At 40.1% G+C, this 14,518-nt stretch overlaps 1 protein-coding gene across 6 annotated transcripts in view; it reads right to left on the reverse strand.

Annotated features, from left to right (window-relative positions):
* LOC116336356 (discs large homolog 1-like protein) overlaps positions 1-14,518 on the reverse strand; it is a 119,897-nt gene that overhangs the window by 9,297 nt on the left and 96,082 nt on the right. For all 6 annotated transcript variants that reach the window (XM_039601292.1, XM_039601291.1, XM_039601290.1 and 3 more), the window contains 3 exons: positions 11,834-11,948; positions 4,732-4,914; positions 1,719-1,782 (listed from right to left, as the gene is read on the reverse strand). In XM_039601292.1, the coding sequence (XP_039457226.1) occupies positions 1,719-1,782; positions 4,732-4,914; positions 11,834-11,948 (362 nt within the window). The remainder of the gene's footprint in view (positions 1-1,718; positions 1,783-4,731; positions 4,915-11,833; positions 11,949-14,518) is intronic.

Genomic DNA, 14,518 nt, shown 5'->3' on the forward strand with positions numbered 1-14,518 from the left:
CCAGTCACTGACTGAACTACAAATCAAATGCGGTTTAAAGGCTCCATAAAGAATAGATTTTTTAATTCTAGGGCCAATTAAGAACTTAAACTTTATTAAAGTAATGCCAGATGCCAGAAAAACTGTTCATCATTAATAAACAGACAACCTATCAAATAACAAAAGGTTAAACTATATCAATATCAGCAACAGTACCATTCATCATTGCCTATAGTTCTCTCTGAAAAGCGTCCTTTGTTACAGCCTTTAGTTTAAAATATTCTAAAATGAACACAATCCCCTCTCTCATTTACTAATCAATCCAGCAGTCAGTTTCAGCTATTGTTGCTCTTCCCCTTATTATCTTTTTAGCTACAGTAGGCCTATTCTGTTAGAAATTTTAGATGTTTGTATTACTCTTGACCAAAGGTTTAAATAGTGACACAGCTGAACTCAGCCTGAAGCAGCTTTAGTTACATCCTTTTTTTTAGCTTTGCATTCTGAAAATCTCCTTTAATTGAGTCCTGGAATGAAATTAATCAGCTGGAAATTAGCAATAACAGTCCTTATTGAGTTTTGGTAAAGTTCAGGAATAGCAATCCCTCGTCTAGTTTTGAGATAAAATCATGGTTTTAGGTAAAAATGCCAAGTTTAACATTGCTGTGGTTTGAAGAAACCATAGATGGTTGTTCGAACACAGCAGGCAATCAGATGACTTTAATTTTGTGGATCCATTCAAACACCCAGCCTCCTTTCTTTGTGCAGAAACCAACAGAAAATCATTGTGATTGTTATATCCACTAGATATAGCTGTTGTCTCTTACTCTCTGAGAGTAAAAGCAAATGTTTGATGCGACTGGAGGAAATAACAAGCTGTTGTGCCTCTCTGTGCCTGTAGTGAAGCACAACATTGCTTTTAGATGTGTACACATCTGTACTATTTGAAGGTCACACCAATGACCTCATAACAGCACGATAAAGTTGCTCTTCGTGCTCCAAATGTTGCTGAAGCCTTTAGAGAGAAAACCATTCTCTGTCATATCTCTCCATATCTAAGGGGTACGACCTCCCACATATGGAATATGTAACTCTCCGAGTGGAGAGAGTCTCTCACTCGGAGAGTTACAGTGTAACAGTACATTCTCTACAATTACCCTGCGCACAAAATATTCAACACAAGTACAGCCTGACATTGTGCCCTCTCTGTAATCAGATTCAGTCATTTAAAAAACAAACACCAAAAAAACCATCATATTTTGGGGATGTCTACCTTCAGCTGACAATCTACCAACTGTCAGAAAACAACCAACCAACTGCTTTGTTTCATCTGACCTACGGTTCTTAAACCAACACAATATCCACCTTACTGCTCAAAGTAAGAAAACCAAATTAAAATAAGACATTTGATGTCATGTTTTTTCAACAGAATAAAGAGCTCAAGCTTTGCTTCTTACTTCTTTTGACATTTTACTGTTATGTTCAACACCTACAAAGTCAGCCAGTGTGTTTGGAAATTTCCCATCAGCAGGTGATTTTAGTGTCTCCATGACCCAATCACAGAAACGTACACAGGCATCATGAGAGCAAACGGTTCATCCTGATCTTTGTGTCACATTTATACTGACGAGCACTTTTAGATCACAGCTTACTAGGAGAGTGTACCGTAACATAAGCTGTGATCTTTCCTTTATTAAGAACTGGTTTCAATTCTAAGATTCATGACAAACGTTGATACTCACTGATCTGTCCTGAGACCTGCTCACTCTGACTGTCTTTAACCTCGACCTCTCCTTCTTTTCTGCCCTGTGAATAAAGCAAAAGACGGGTGCAAATGTTAGGAGGCATGCAGAGAGAGGATGAAAAAAATATGGACAGCGAATCAGCTCAATTAGCCCCTGAAACTGTAAAACTAATTTAACCTCACAACGAGTGTTTCAAGTTGTTATGGATTTGAAAGAATGATTCGAACGAAGCCACAAAATATCACTTCATCTGAAAAGTAATTTTGCAGCTTACTTTATTGGAATTTTGAAACTGTATATCTTTAAGCATCAGTATGAGATTACGGGGGTTTAAAATAGCACTGAGAGGAAGCAGAGGGAATTTTGTGCACTTATCCAGATGTTATGTAAGTTGACAGCGAAGAGCTGATTGCATGGTCGTGTCCATTAATCTAAACAGACTGTGATCACCTTAAAACAGGTGCAAGGGAATAAAAGACCGAGACGGCATCGAAACACCCCAGCATACTCGGGTGTAAAAGGCATTTCCTCCCTGTGAAGGCTTCACTTGCTCCTGGCGTGGGGACATTTTTGTCTCCTGAGTTTAAATTTAGCTTTGTCACTTCCTGTGCAGGACCATTTCCTGCTGGCGATCACATCCAACTCTAGAATTTCAAATAAGCTGAATCCCTGGGACCCGTTTCTCTGCTGCTTAGCTTTCTTTTTTAATTTAAAAAAGCCAGATGTGTCTTTGTATAAAGTCTTATGTAATACAGCTTTTAGCCCCCTGATGTCTGTAAACAGCTCGACAACTGTCACTGACAAACCAGAACAAAAAAGAACATCGCAATGATAACTAAAGATAAACTTTGGGTTATCCTGTTCTTTGAATGCTGATAATGGCTTGGAAGGTTTCATAAGAAGTCAATAAATAAGCAACATCTTTATAAGAGCATGCTTACACTTAACTTTATCTCTAAAAACTGTCCTCGGAAAAAGGCACGAGGAAAAAAACAGAGCAGGTGAGCAGAAAGAGGAGAAGAAGCAAGATTAAAAAAAGAAGAAAAGGAGCAGACGAGAGGAAAAGGAGACAAGAAGTTAAAGAGGAGTAGAATAAAGAGACCTTCATGGAAAAGAAGAGAGGAGAGCAGCAGGAGGGATGATCAGGGATAAGCCAGGAAATACAGTTATATCAGAGGCCGAACACAGCTTACATTAAAAGACTGACTGAACTTTAATAATTACCTTTCATCATAACACTAATGCTAATATCACATAATCCAGCTTATCATTTTTAATATCCTGCAGTCAGATAGTTGGTAATATCTAATCCTCTGGCAGACATATTCTAACATCTTTAACAATTTTCAAACTATAGCCTGTAATATATGAATTTCTATTACTTTAGTTTCTAGGCTGTGTTTTTTTTAACTATAACACAGTTATCTGCGTAGCCCTAATGCTCAAGCCTCTGCTCTAACACCTCAGTCTATTAATACCTCTCTGTCAAACCCATATGTGACAATCCGCTCATTTCACTCACTCCTACTCTTCCTTGCCACCTTGAATCCCTTCTTTCCTCTCTAACACTCCTTCACTTCCCTTCCTTACACTCCATCACTTTCCACATCCCTCTGCCCCTGGTCATCGCCTCCCTCTGTGTCACGGATGGTAAAACGACTTGTCTTAAATTGTCTTCTCCTTGCACCTCAGAAATCTAACATCTGTCTGTCACCTCCTCCACAGGGCGAAACAAGTGGAGAAGGTAGAAGGAAGGAAAGTTGGCATATATTTCCACCAGAGGATTACATTCAGCAGATTCTTCATAATGATGATGCTCGCAGTGATATGAGTCAACACAAAAACGACACTCTGGTGTAAAAACTGAAGCTAATTTGAAAATGAATCTCCGACCACGGAAGCTGTCCCCAGGAAACAGCTGCCAAGCTGTCTGTATTTTAAACAGCACGGAGCTGAAATCCTGCGTTTGGTCCAGCGCTTCGTATGTGGCGCACTTCTCCGTCAAATTAACTCAGAATGGGATGACACCTTGAAACTAAGTAGATTTTTTTTCTCTGTCTCTTTTATTTTGAGCCACAACAAACAAATAAAAGAAAAACCCATTTAGTAAATCATGAAAAGAAGATACAGTCTTCCACCTTGATATTCCTCACGGAAAGGTGCCAATGTGAACAAACCTCTGTGGATGAAAAGGAACACATTTGTTTGTTTTATTATTAGTCTTCTTAGTTTTCTAATTAGTTTTGTAAAGGTTTATGGTTGACTCCAGGGTCTGCTGTATAGTGTCCAATCACAATACGCCTGGACAGACTCGTATTATAGTATGCCTCTGCTAATCAAATGACCGAAGACCACACTGACGTTCATTCTGGTCTGGACTGTTTTCATTTTCATTTGATTTAATCTGTATGTGTGAAAAACTCAATAATACTTCATTTTAAGGCATTCTGAAAAGAGTCAGATTCAGATTTGTAACTGATGAACAGAAAGAAAATATAAGTGTAAGAGTTATCATTCAATATTTGTATTGAACAAAGATTCAAATGTGAACACTTTTAGGAGATAGCGACAATTCAAAACTAGATTTCACTGCATCATTTTCCTTCCTACTATAAATACAGCCACTATTTTTCATCTCATGTCAAGCAAAATACCTCATATTTAAAAGACAAATGAAAAAAAAGCATGAAGAACTCATGGGAAACCGATTATATAACTGGACACTTATGGTTGGCACCTAACCCAGCTGCATCGTCCCCACTGAGCAACAGTATTAACTTCCCTATTGTGGATACTGTAGTGGAGATAGGGCTAATGAAATACTACATGTACACAGGTAGCAGCCACAAGGCTTTTAGACAATTAACGGATTGATTTATGACGGTGAGACGAGTGTTTTGTTATGTGAGCAGGGAATGGGCAGACTCAAATGTAACGCCTCTACTTTAGTTAAAACAAAAATCAATAAAACCATCCACCCGCTCCCATCTGAAACCCTTTGAACTCTGACCTCCGGCGGCTGGGGATGACCCCGACTTCCGGGCAGTTTGGAGGCGGGGGGCTAAGGTGACGGGCGGGCCACCACTCCTCTTCGCTGGCGCTGCTCACGTGGAGGATATCCCCAAAATGAAAGGGCAGGGCCTGATTGGGCACGCTCAGATCCGAAGCACTTCCATCATAGTCAAACAAGGCCCTGCAGGAGGACGGAAAACAAATGACGCACGCAGTTAGACGCTCAGCTTCAGCGTGACAAGCCATTCTGCTGGAGGACAGGTTAGTTGATGACATATACATTTCATTTTGAAGTTTGAAACTAGATTTTTTTTCTAAACAGAAGAAGCAGAAAGACGTGCTGCAATAAATACAAGATGAAAAACAGCTGAGAACTGTTTTTCTACACAACAAATTATTTTTTTAATTACTAATTTATGACCTTGTCTTGGAGCACATGGCACCGCGTCTGTGTCTGAAGTTGTGCACATCTGTCTGTGTGAGTGTCAGTGTGTATGTGTGTGTAGTAGTCTGTCTCTGTGACCACAGAGATGCAAATGCATCCAGAGGGAAAAGACCTGGGAAAGTAGGCCAGCATGTATGCGTGTGTGTTTGTGTGTGTGTGTGCAACGGAAGTAGAGCTGAAATAACCAACATCCCCTAAAGTCCCTACTGCCTTCATCAATAAAACAGAACAGAGACAGAGAAGGAGAAACAGAAGAAAATCAGACAGAGAGACACAGACAGGCCAACAGAGAGCCTGACATTAGTACAAAAACACAGCACTTCATGCTTTTTTAACGATACATCAAGATGATAAAAGAAAAGACTTGAGCGCTTTAATTTTAGGTGGAGGCTAAAAAGTGACAGCCTGCATTAGTATTACTGTAATATAAGTTAACAGGCGCTGTCTACCAGGACTCCGAGCAGGGCAGAAGGATTGCAGGTGAAATCGCTAAAGTGTTCAGGGTGACGCTGATTAGCTGTAATGGCACAAAAGCTTTAGTTAAGCTGCTCTGTTGGTGACAGCAATAATTAGATTAGATTAAACCTAAAGACAGTTTAAACTGTGTACAGTGATCATCAAACACAATATGTTCCCTGTGACAGTGATGGTAGCACGATGCTGTGATACTTGATATTTACTGCAAGACAATCACTTATTATAGACGTATAATTATATAAACCTCTGTATAAACTATTCTACAAGCAGGCATATTTTTTAATGCTAAGCTATGGTCATGATAGGTTATGGAAGTATAGAAACTGACCACTCACTATTATATTTATGATAAGCATGAACTCGTTTTTATCTTTGTAGGAAAAATCAGAAGAAACTCTATAAAAGTGTTTAAAAAATTATTTTAGAAGACCACATGCAGCCTATAGATCTGCTGTAATGGGAGCTATTGTACAGTGAGATATTTAGATATGTTCCCGTAAAGTCAAAGGAAAGTCAGGTATTCTAAATGGCATCACAAGGTACAAGAACATCACAAGCTGTAAACATAAAGTACTTTTTTTTAATTAGTAGATATTTTCTGCAACTAGAAGCAGAAAATATAACATACAATAAAAAAACACATCCCACTTAATTTTGCAGCCACCAAGTTACACTGATGGATGGTGTGTAGAGTTTTTAAAGTCGCAGCTATGTAAATATAATTCTGTTAAATCAGTTACAAGTTCTCAATTACAGTCAGTTTATTCGTACATGAGAACCTTTGAAATCTAATTACTCGAGGGAAGGGACACACATTTAATTACTGCAGCGTGTAGCAGTGTGTAGCCACCTAACAGACTGCAATTATACCACAGTGTGTGTGTTAACCTGTGGACATTTTCAACATTACATACCATGTAAATGCTTTTTTTTCAGTGATCCGATTACTGCCTAAATTGTGTGCCTGTGCCCCTAAAATCAATGACCTGTTCTCAGTATTACTTCATTTGAATTCCTCTGAGGAATTTGTCCAGTGGGGAAGCACACATGAATTACTGTAACCAGTCTGTAAAAGAAACACACCCCCATTGTGTTAGAGATTTTGCACAGCCAGCAGACTTTTGTCCAAAGAGCACTGCAGTTTAACTTTCCAATGAATCCTCATATAGAATTACTGCACATGTGCACTTTATTTCCAGAGGTGAAAACCACTGTGTGGCACTGCTGTCTAAGGCGAAACAGCCAAATTAAATTAAACCCCCATTCACATGTAGATTAGCGGTACACAACATCACACAACATTAACTGCATGCTTGTGATAACAGACATTAACATTCTGCAGCACAAAGCTAAGAGAGAACAGCTTACCATCTAACTGACATTACAGCAGCACATGTAACAGCCTCAATCATGTTTCCTAACAGGCATGCACTGTATGATGATGAGGAGGAAGTAGAACAACAGCATATTGTTGTTTTGTTTTTTTAAATAATCCCCGTTTTTCAGAGTTTAGCTGTTTATTTCTTCTTATTTCTATTTGTGTCATTTCAAGTTTTACATTATTTGTGGAATATAGTATGACAATGTCTAAGGCAGGAGAGTCAGGAGAGACAAAAAAGGGGTGGGGGCGGGTGTGTAGTGGAAGGCGTAATACAAATAGAAATGCATAATGCATCGCCAACTGCCGCATCTGTAAGAAAAACAAACATACAACACCTGGAGCACAAACATTCGAAAATGCACAGGTACATAAATCAACAATCTTCTTGTGGGTGTGTGTGTGTGTGTGTGTGTGTGTGTGTGTGTGTGTGTGTGTGTGTGTGTGTGTGTGTGAGAGTACGAGTGTGAGAGAGAAAGAGAGAGTGTCGATTGTGAGTGTGTATGTGTCTTTGTCATGAAATGCACTTGAAAATGAGGGTGGAAAGCTGCAGTAACTTCCCCCAGGAGCCGGAGGCAGAGAGAGATGGATCCAGGAGAACCGAATCTTCCGCAGTCCCCGAAGACTACGGAAGACCTAAGGCCACAGATCTCGGTGATATCTGCGAGAGTCCCAGAAGACCAGAGGCGATGGGCAGCTGACCCTGCTAGAGGCCAAACACCCCAGTACAAACTAAGATCAGGGCCCCAGGGCTCCAGGCACCCAATAACCGTCTGGTACCCAGCAAAGGTCCCCACAGGTCCAAGCCACCCCAGACCACCAAGGGAGTGGGTCAAAAAGAGTATATTTCTAACATATTAGCTTCTCTTCATTGGTTTCCAGTTAAATCCTGAATCAAATCCTTCTCCTCACATACAGTTCTTGAATAATCAGGCCCCATCTTACCTCAAAGACCTCTTAGTGCCATATAACTACAATAAAACACTTTTCTGTCAGGGTGCTGGCTTATTTGTAGTTCCTAAGATATTTTAAAGTCGAATAGGGGGCCGGGCCTTCAGCTTCAAGCCCCTCTTCTTTAAAACACCAAAAGAAAAGGTATGCCATCTCTACTTTTAAGATTAGACTTTACTTTCTGATTAAGCACATAGGGCTAGATCAGGTGAGCCTGAACCCTCCCTGAGTGTTTCTTCTTCACTCACCCATTTTCATTGTGCATGTGTTTATTCTCCGCATTTAATCATGAGTTATTATTAACCTCCGGTTCTCTTCCACAGTGTATTTGTCTTCCTCCCCTCTCCCCCAACGGCTCGTGGCAAATACCCATCCCTCCCTGAGCCTGCTTATGATGGAGGTTTCCTCTGTTAAAAGGGAGTTTTACCTTCCCACTGTGGCCAAGTGTTTGCTCATAGATGATCCTCTGATTGTTCCTGTTTTCCTCTCATATTACTGTCTCCGCGTTACAATACAGAGCTCCTTGAGGCAACTCTCACTGTGATCTGGAGCTATATAAATAAAACTGAATTGAATGTTAAAATGATACTCACAGATCTCTCAGATTATCAAAAATACTTTTGACTTTCTCCATTTTCTCACAAAAAATCTGATTTTATGTTGAGATTCACTTTAAAATATATGAACATCTGGGCACAGGAGTTACTGAGGTGGTAGTAAAAACCTATTTGCATAACTGGTCCTGAGCGTACATTAATGCAATATTTGTACAGCCTAAAATACAAAATTTGCCTTAGGGCTTTGTAACATATACAACCATACAACTATCCTTCCCACAGCCTTCAGCAGAAAATGAATTCTAACATTAAATGTCACTATGTTAGGTTGAAAAAAGCCATAAAATAAAATAAACTTTGAAACTATAACACTCAGTTTTAGGACTTTTAAAATGCAGTATTTTAAAATGCTTGCAACAGGACTCAGTTCAGCAGACGCAGCTCTGATTTTTCAGTGCACACATTCAGACCCAAGCAAGAATAAAATGATCTTCATATAGTATATGGACAGCAACAGGTGACAACTGACTGAGAATCTTTCTAATATACAAAAATAAAACAATAAAAAAGAGAACGAAGGATTCAGACATTTAAAATAAACTCTATACCTTCAATGAAGACAGGACATCATCTTTTTACTGCAGCAACCCCTGAGCCTTTCCGCAGTGAGATATACAATTACAACACTGCTGAACCATAGGCTGTGTTTAAAATAGACCATAATGGTGTGAATGTAAAATGAGGCAGGAAAGAAGAAGAATGGAGGAGAGGACACATGCTCACCTTTCATGCAAGGCACAGCTGCACATACAGTATGTCACTTTGTTTCAGTGACATTTCCTCTGATGAAAGGTTAGCCTGTCTTTTACACACAACATTTATGCACACACAGATCCTGTATACACACACACGTACACACGGCAGCAGCCCAGAGTACCCCCCACACACACGCAAAGCCTGTCATGCACCGACATCCTCAGCTCTACCAATCAGCTGCCAGTCTCACAGCGCAATTTGATTGGTCACTTCTGGGCAGTCTCCAGATATAGGAAGTTCTTGCACGACAGTGATTTATGCTGCACGTGGGCTGTTGGAGGGGTTATTACATTACTGTCTGCAACCGTGAAAGATCCTGATTTTGAAAAGAGTTGGAGGAAGACTGTCGTTAACACTGACGAGGTGGTGGCCTAAAATATGTATTATGATAATTATTATGGAAACATGCATATAATGTCTGTAACTTTGGGGTTTTGTACAGTGAAAGTGTGATTTGTATCATTCACATGTCACGATGAACTGTGATATCATTTCTTATGACACTATTATCAGGTTAGAACTGAACTTTTTTCAGTATACAGACTCGTGATTAATGACATCAGCCTTATCTGTACTTTGGGTTCAAGGATAATTAGGTAATGTTAAGAAGAAAGCACTGCTTGGCCGATGCAATGCCTCGTTAAAGCAACAACATGCAGCAGACTCTCAGTTTCATTCATGTCTAACTTTGTTGAGAAAGAGCCCTCTAAATGGATGGTGGCCATCCCCCTCATACATAGTTAAAAGTTTATTTCCACAGCAGAATTTAATTTAGGTGCACTCTGGTAGAAGACATTCTAATGCAGGCTTCCAATCATTTAATCAAGTGAGCAGTGGACATTTCTCCTCACTTTTAGCCTGAGCCAAATGAAAACAGTGGATGGGGGCACGCTTAATTTATGCTAATGATAATCATGCCTGTGGCTAACTACTTAAAAATTTAACAAACATGATGTCAAACAGCTGCAATGCCATGTTTCCTGATAATGAGCCACTGGATATATAGTTCAGTATGAGGATTTGTTTTAATGAGGGGGGATTTGAGGCAGAAGCACCAAGAGTCCTCTAGCATCTTGCTGTAAGGAATCAATTTTTTATGAAATAAAAACCGAGAAAAGTAATCTTAAAGGGTTTTATAATTAAATAGAAAGGGGATCAATCAGCGTGTTTCTCAGTCAGATGAAGCAGACGATCAGTCAGTGGGATAAATCTTTTTGATTTATTGGTCTACAGCTCCCCGATAGCTGACTGCGACCTTTGGCCTGTAGCTCCAAGTTTAGACTCTGACGCAACGCTCTTTCTCTCCGTCTGATCAGAAAGTGCGTGTTCGTCGGAGAGAGTGCGTTATTGAAGGTGACATTCATCCCAGCTGCACCCACTCTTTCCTTTCAGGTCACTTGCACAAAGCTCAAGTCAGATATTCCTTTCGTCTAGAATACACTCAATTTTGAGATCCGTTTTTTTTTTTTCAACTGAGCTAAAAAATGCATGAAAAATACAGAAGTGCAGGATATTTTACTGTTTGTATAAAAAAAATTGTAAAACTTGACAGACCTGAGTTAGTAGATTAAGAAAGACATGAAAAAGCATTTATAAACATGAAAACCATTCAGCCTTTTTAACACTTCTCCTTTTTTGTCCCAGTTAAAAGGCTCTTCTTCCTGATCCTGAGATCAAACTCTTTAATATTGAAAGCTTGAATTGTTCTAAGTGACACTGTGACAAATATACAGGAGACAGCAACATTCAATGGCATTTCAGCTGGAAGATGTTCATTATAATGTTACGCTTGGTCTTTAATCAGCCAGTGGCACAGCCTACTGAAATGCACAAAGATCGATTGTGCCTTCTCTTTCTTTGACATCTCTTGCCATGATTAGAGAAAGCATCGCTTTTTTAATCCAAAAGTCAAATAGATATTCACAGATTTGTTCTTTGATCACATTCTCTGATGCTTTTTCTGTTTTAGCTTAACTGAAGTAACCTAAAAGAAAATGCTTGTCTTCCTAAAGCCTCATTTAGTGTTGCCATTAGAGCTGCTTTTCCTGTCTTTGCTTTCTACGTGATTGATCTTCCAAGAGCTCCAATGTGACTTATGTGGACCCAGCGACCCAGGGTTTTAATCAATATTTCAAAGACTGTGATTCTTGTGAAGAAAGGACATCAAAAAGTGGAGCTGGTTTGCAGCTGAAACTGCTTCTGGGCTCTAAAGATGGAACCGAGGAATCGGGCGGGCAAGGACAAGAATGACACGAGGACAGAAGGACGCTCACAGAGGTGGCAGGCTGGTGGATGTGTGAGTGTAACACTGTGCCACACACACATCTAATTGTGATTTCAGATGTGATAACCTCACACAGTAGACAGCTGAGATAAGGTCTTCGAATGATTGTGCCACATTGATGAACACTGGATAATCAGTCACCTCTGTCTGTCCTGTGTGTGTGCACGTGTGCGCGCATGTGTTGTGTTGTACCTGACGTAAAGTGTGCGCTTCTGTGTGGAGCGGAGAGACGTGGAGCTGGAGCTGACACTGCTGGTCATCATCTGTTCCCTCAGGTCATGGATCTTTGCCTCGAAACGACTGTACTCTACACACAAAAAGACACACAGAAACGTTGTTAGACCCATCGGGCATGAGATCACAAACCTTACCTTTTTAATTTAATTAATTTTCATTTATTGATTTAAACAAAATATGGTTTATGTTTTTCATCAAAGAAAAGAACAGAGCGAGAACAAACAGGAAAAAACACATTTTTACAAATGGCGGCAGCAAGTAGTTGAGTTGTGACGACAACTACAGAAAGTAGGGTTTGATTTTTTCCCCGCGTTCAAGATCAGAAAGGATTCCCTCTGTGCTGAGTTACCCCACTCAGCTGCAAACACACTGCTCTCCCAGACAAGCACACGCACACTCTGCGTTATCAACGGATTCTCTACAGCCATAATCTAACAGTCTGTTTGATGTGAATGTTAACTCCCGTTACATCAGACCCGATCCATGTTAATATCGTCATCAACACACACATTTACAGTCGTGCATGCACAGTGTGCTTTAAACTCCGCGTAGACGCAAAATGACTCAGACCTAAATCGCAGAGATAAACGTGCCATACAGTGCAACTGAAAACAACTGAATCCTTTTAAAGGGCCACATACACAAAGAAATAAGTGCACTTGCAAACTTACAGTTGGATTCATGACACATGCACATTATTGTTCTTACCACTTAGTGGATGTTAAGGAATCAAAATAATTGAAATCAAATAGTGCACATGCACTTTTCACGCTTCTTTGTTAATCAGGACAACGCCACGTAAGGAAATATGCTTGCCTAGAGATGTTTTACAAGAGAGACTGAAGAAGCAACAGCATCTGAGGTGGAAGCCAGACCTTTCTGAAAAGATGCTCGGATGAAAAAATAAGATGCATGTTATATTCCATAAGAGAGACAGAGACTGACCTGGTAAAAAAGACTTCTAATAAACTTAATGTTAAAGAAGAAAGAAAGAAAAGAGTCTCATGTCCAGGTAAAAGACAAAGGCCACCGGATCTGTCAGGCCAAGATTAATAACTTGCCACAAATATATTCAGAATTGGGATAGGATGCTGCTATCAGAGTGTGAGTGTGAAAGTGATGACATACATCACTTTCACAAATATTACACATACATAGCAGCGAGCAATCGAACGACCATCCGACTATTAGATCACCTGCTCTACCGCCTAAGCCGAGAGTACCAATGGAAACATTTAAAGAGAGAGAGATACTGCTCTCAATTTGGAGCAAAGTCAGCAAACTTTTTATTCAGTTTTTATAATTTGTGACAGGCAAGCTCATGTACCCCCAGTGACCACTGAAATTAAAGATAACACCGAAATAACTGTTTAAACATGTGTCGGGAGAACTTCAGATGGCTGGCAAGTGGCGAGATATTGTTTTTAATTTGCCATGTCACACTCAGGTAGCAGACTAACTAAATTGAAATTCTCAATCTTAATAATGCCCACTAAACCCAGACTGGTTAATTGTTTCTCAAACTGGGAAAACAGCCCTAGGCCCGCATGAACCACTCTGGGACGTAGGCAGCACTTCACACTCATTCTGTCCTTTTTTTTTCCTCGCATGAAAACAACTAAATACATTCTTCAGCTTATCATTCATGTAAAGTTTGACCCAAAAAAATGTTTTAAAGTGAGTTTCTTTGGGAGATATACTGGAATGATACCATAAGCTCATGTGACTCAGACCAGTGCTGACACAGAGAGCAGTGGGACATATTAGGGCTAGACGTAGGTGGAAAATGGGTGAGTCTGCACTGAGGAGCTCCATTATACATGCACAACGATCTCACATAGTGACGTTCCAGCCGCTCAGCAGTGGTGTGACACAGCATCACTGGTGCAGCGTTTTCATGGAGTTATTAACTTTTTATTTACTCTTTGGCTGAAATGTTACAGATCTGCAAGAGGCACGCAACGCTGGAGCTCAAAGTAAAACGACATTGACGTATTGGATGAGAAAACGGCTGAGTTGTTTGCACTCACATCCTCGCCATTCAGCACCACAGTTGCAAATGCAATTACACAGCATGCAGTTTTTCTCAGTAAACCTGTGCAGACCCATAAATACATTGTTGAATTTCCAAACAGCATTTTCAGTTTAATTGCTGGGAACAATTGTATACTCATCTCCCTTGAATGGCATGAAGTAAATTGCGCGAGGCCGACCGATCGGCCAATCAATGCAAAGTGCACTGATTTGCTCAAACACTCAGCACAGCTGCCTCGTGCTTTAGTGTCCTTCTGCTAGATGCAGCAAAAACACTTTACCGTCTCACCCGATTTTCCAGTGGCCATTAAAATGTCATTCAGCCTCTTTATTTATAAGGTAAAGTATTTTGCGGTATGCACGAAGTGGAAACACAAGTATTTCAGCTGACGTGCAATGATGGCTTCGACAATATCTGGTGGCTTCGACAATATTTGGACACACTTCCTCTAGCAATAAAGTACATAGTTTTAACCTTTAGCAAGCCGCCGCAAACGGCAGTATTTTGATCCGGAGTGGCTGAACAAGCAGCAGAAATGTGTAATAAATCCTTCCTGACTGTCTTCTACTCTGCTTAGCGCCACACAGCTTCCCAGAAAATATCTC

This window comes from Oreochromis aureus, linkage group 17 (genome assembly GCF_013358895.1).
Source record: "Oreochromis aureus strain Israel breed Guangdong linkage group 17, ZZ_aureus, whole genome shotgun sequence".
Classification (NCBI taxonomy): Eukaryota; Metazoa; Chordata; class Actinopteri; order Cichliformes; family Cichlidae; genus Oreochromis; species Oreochromis aureus.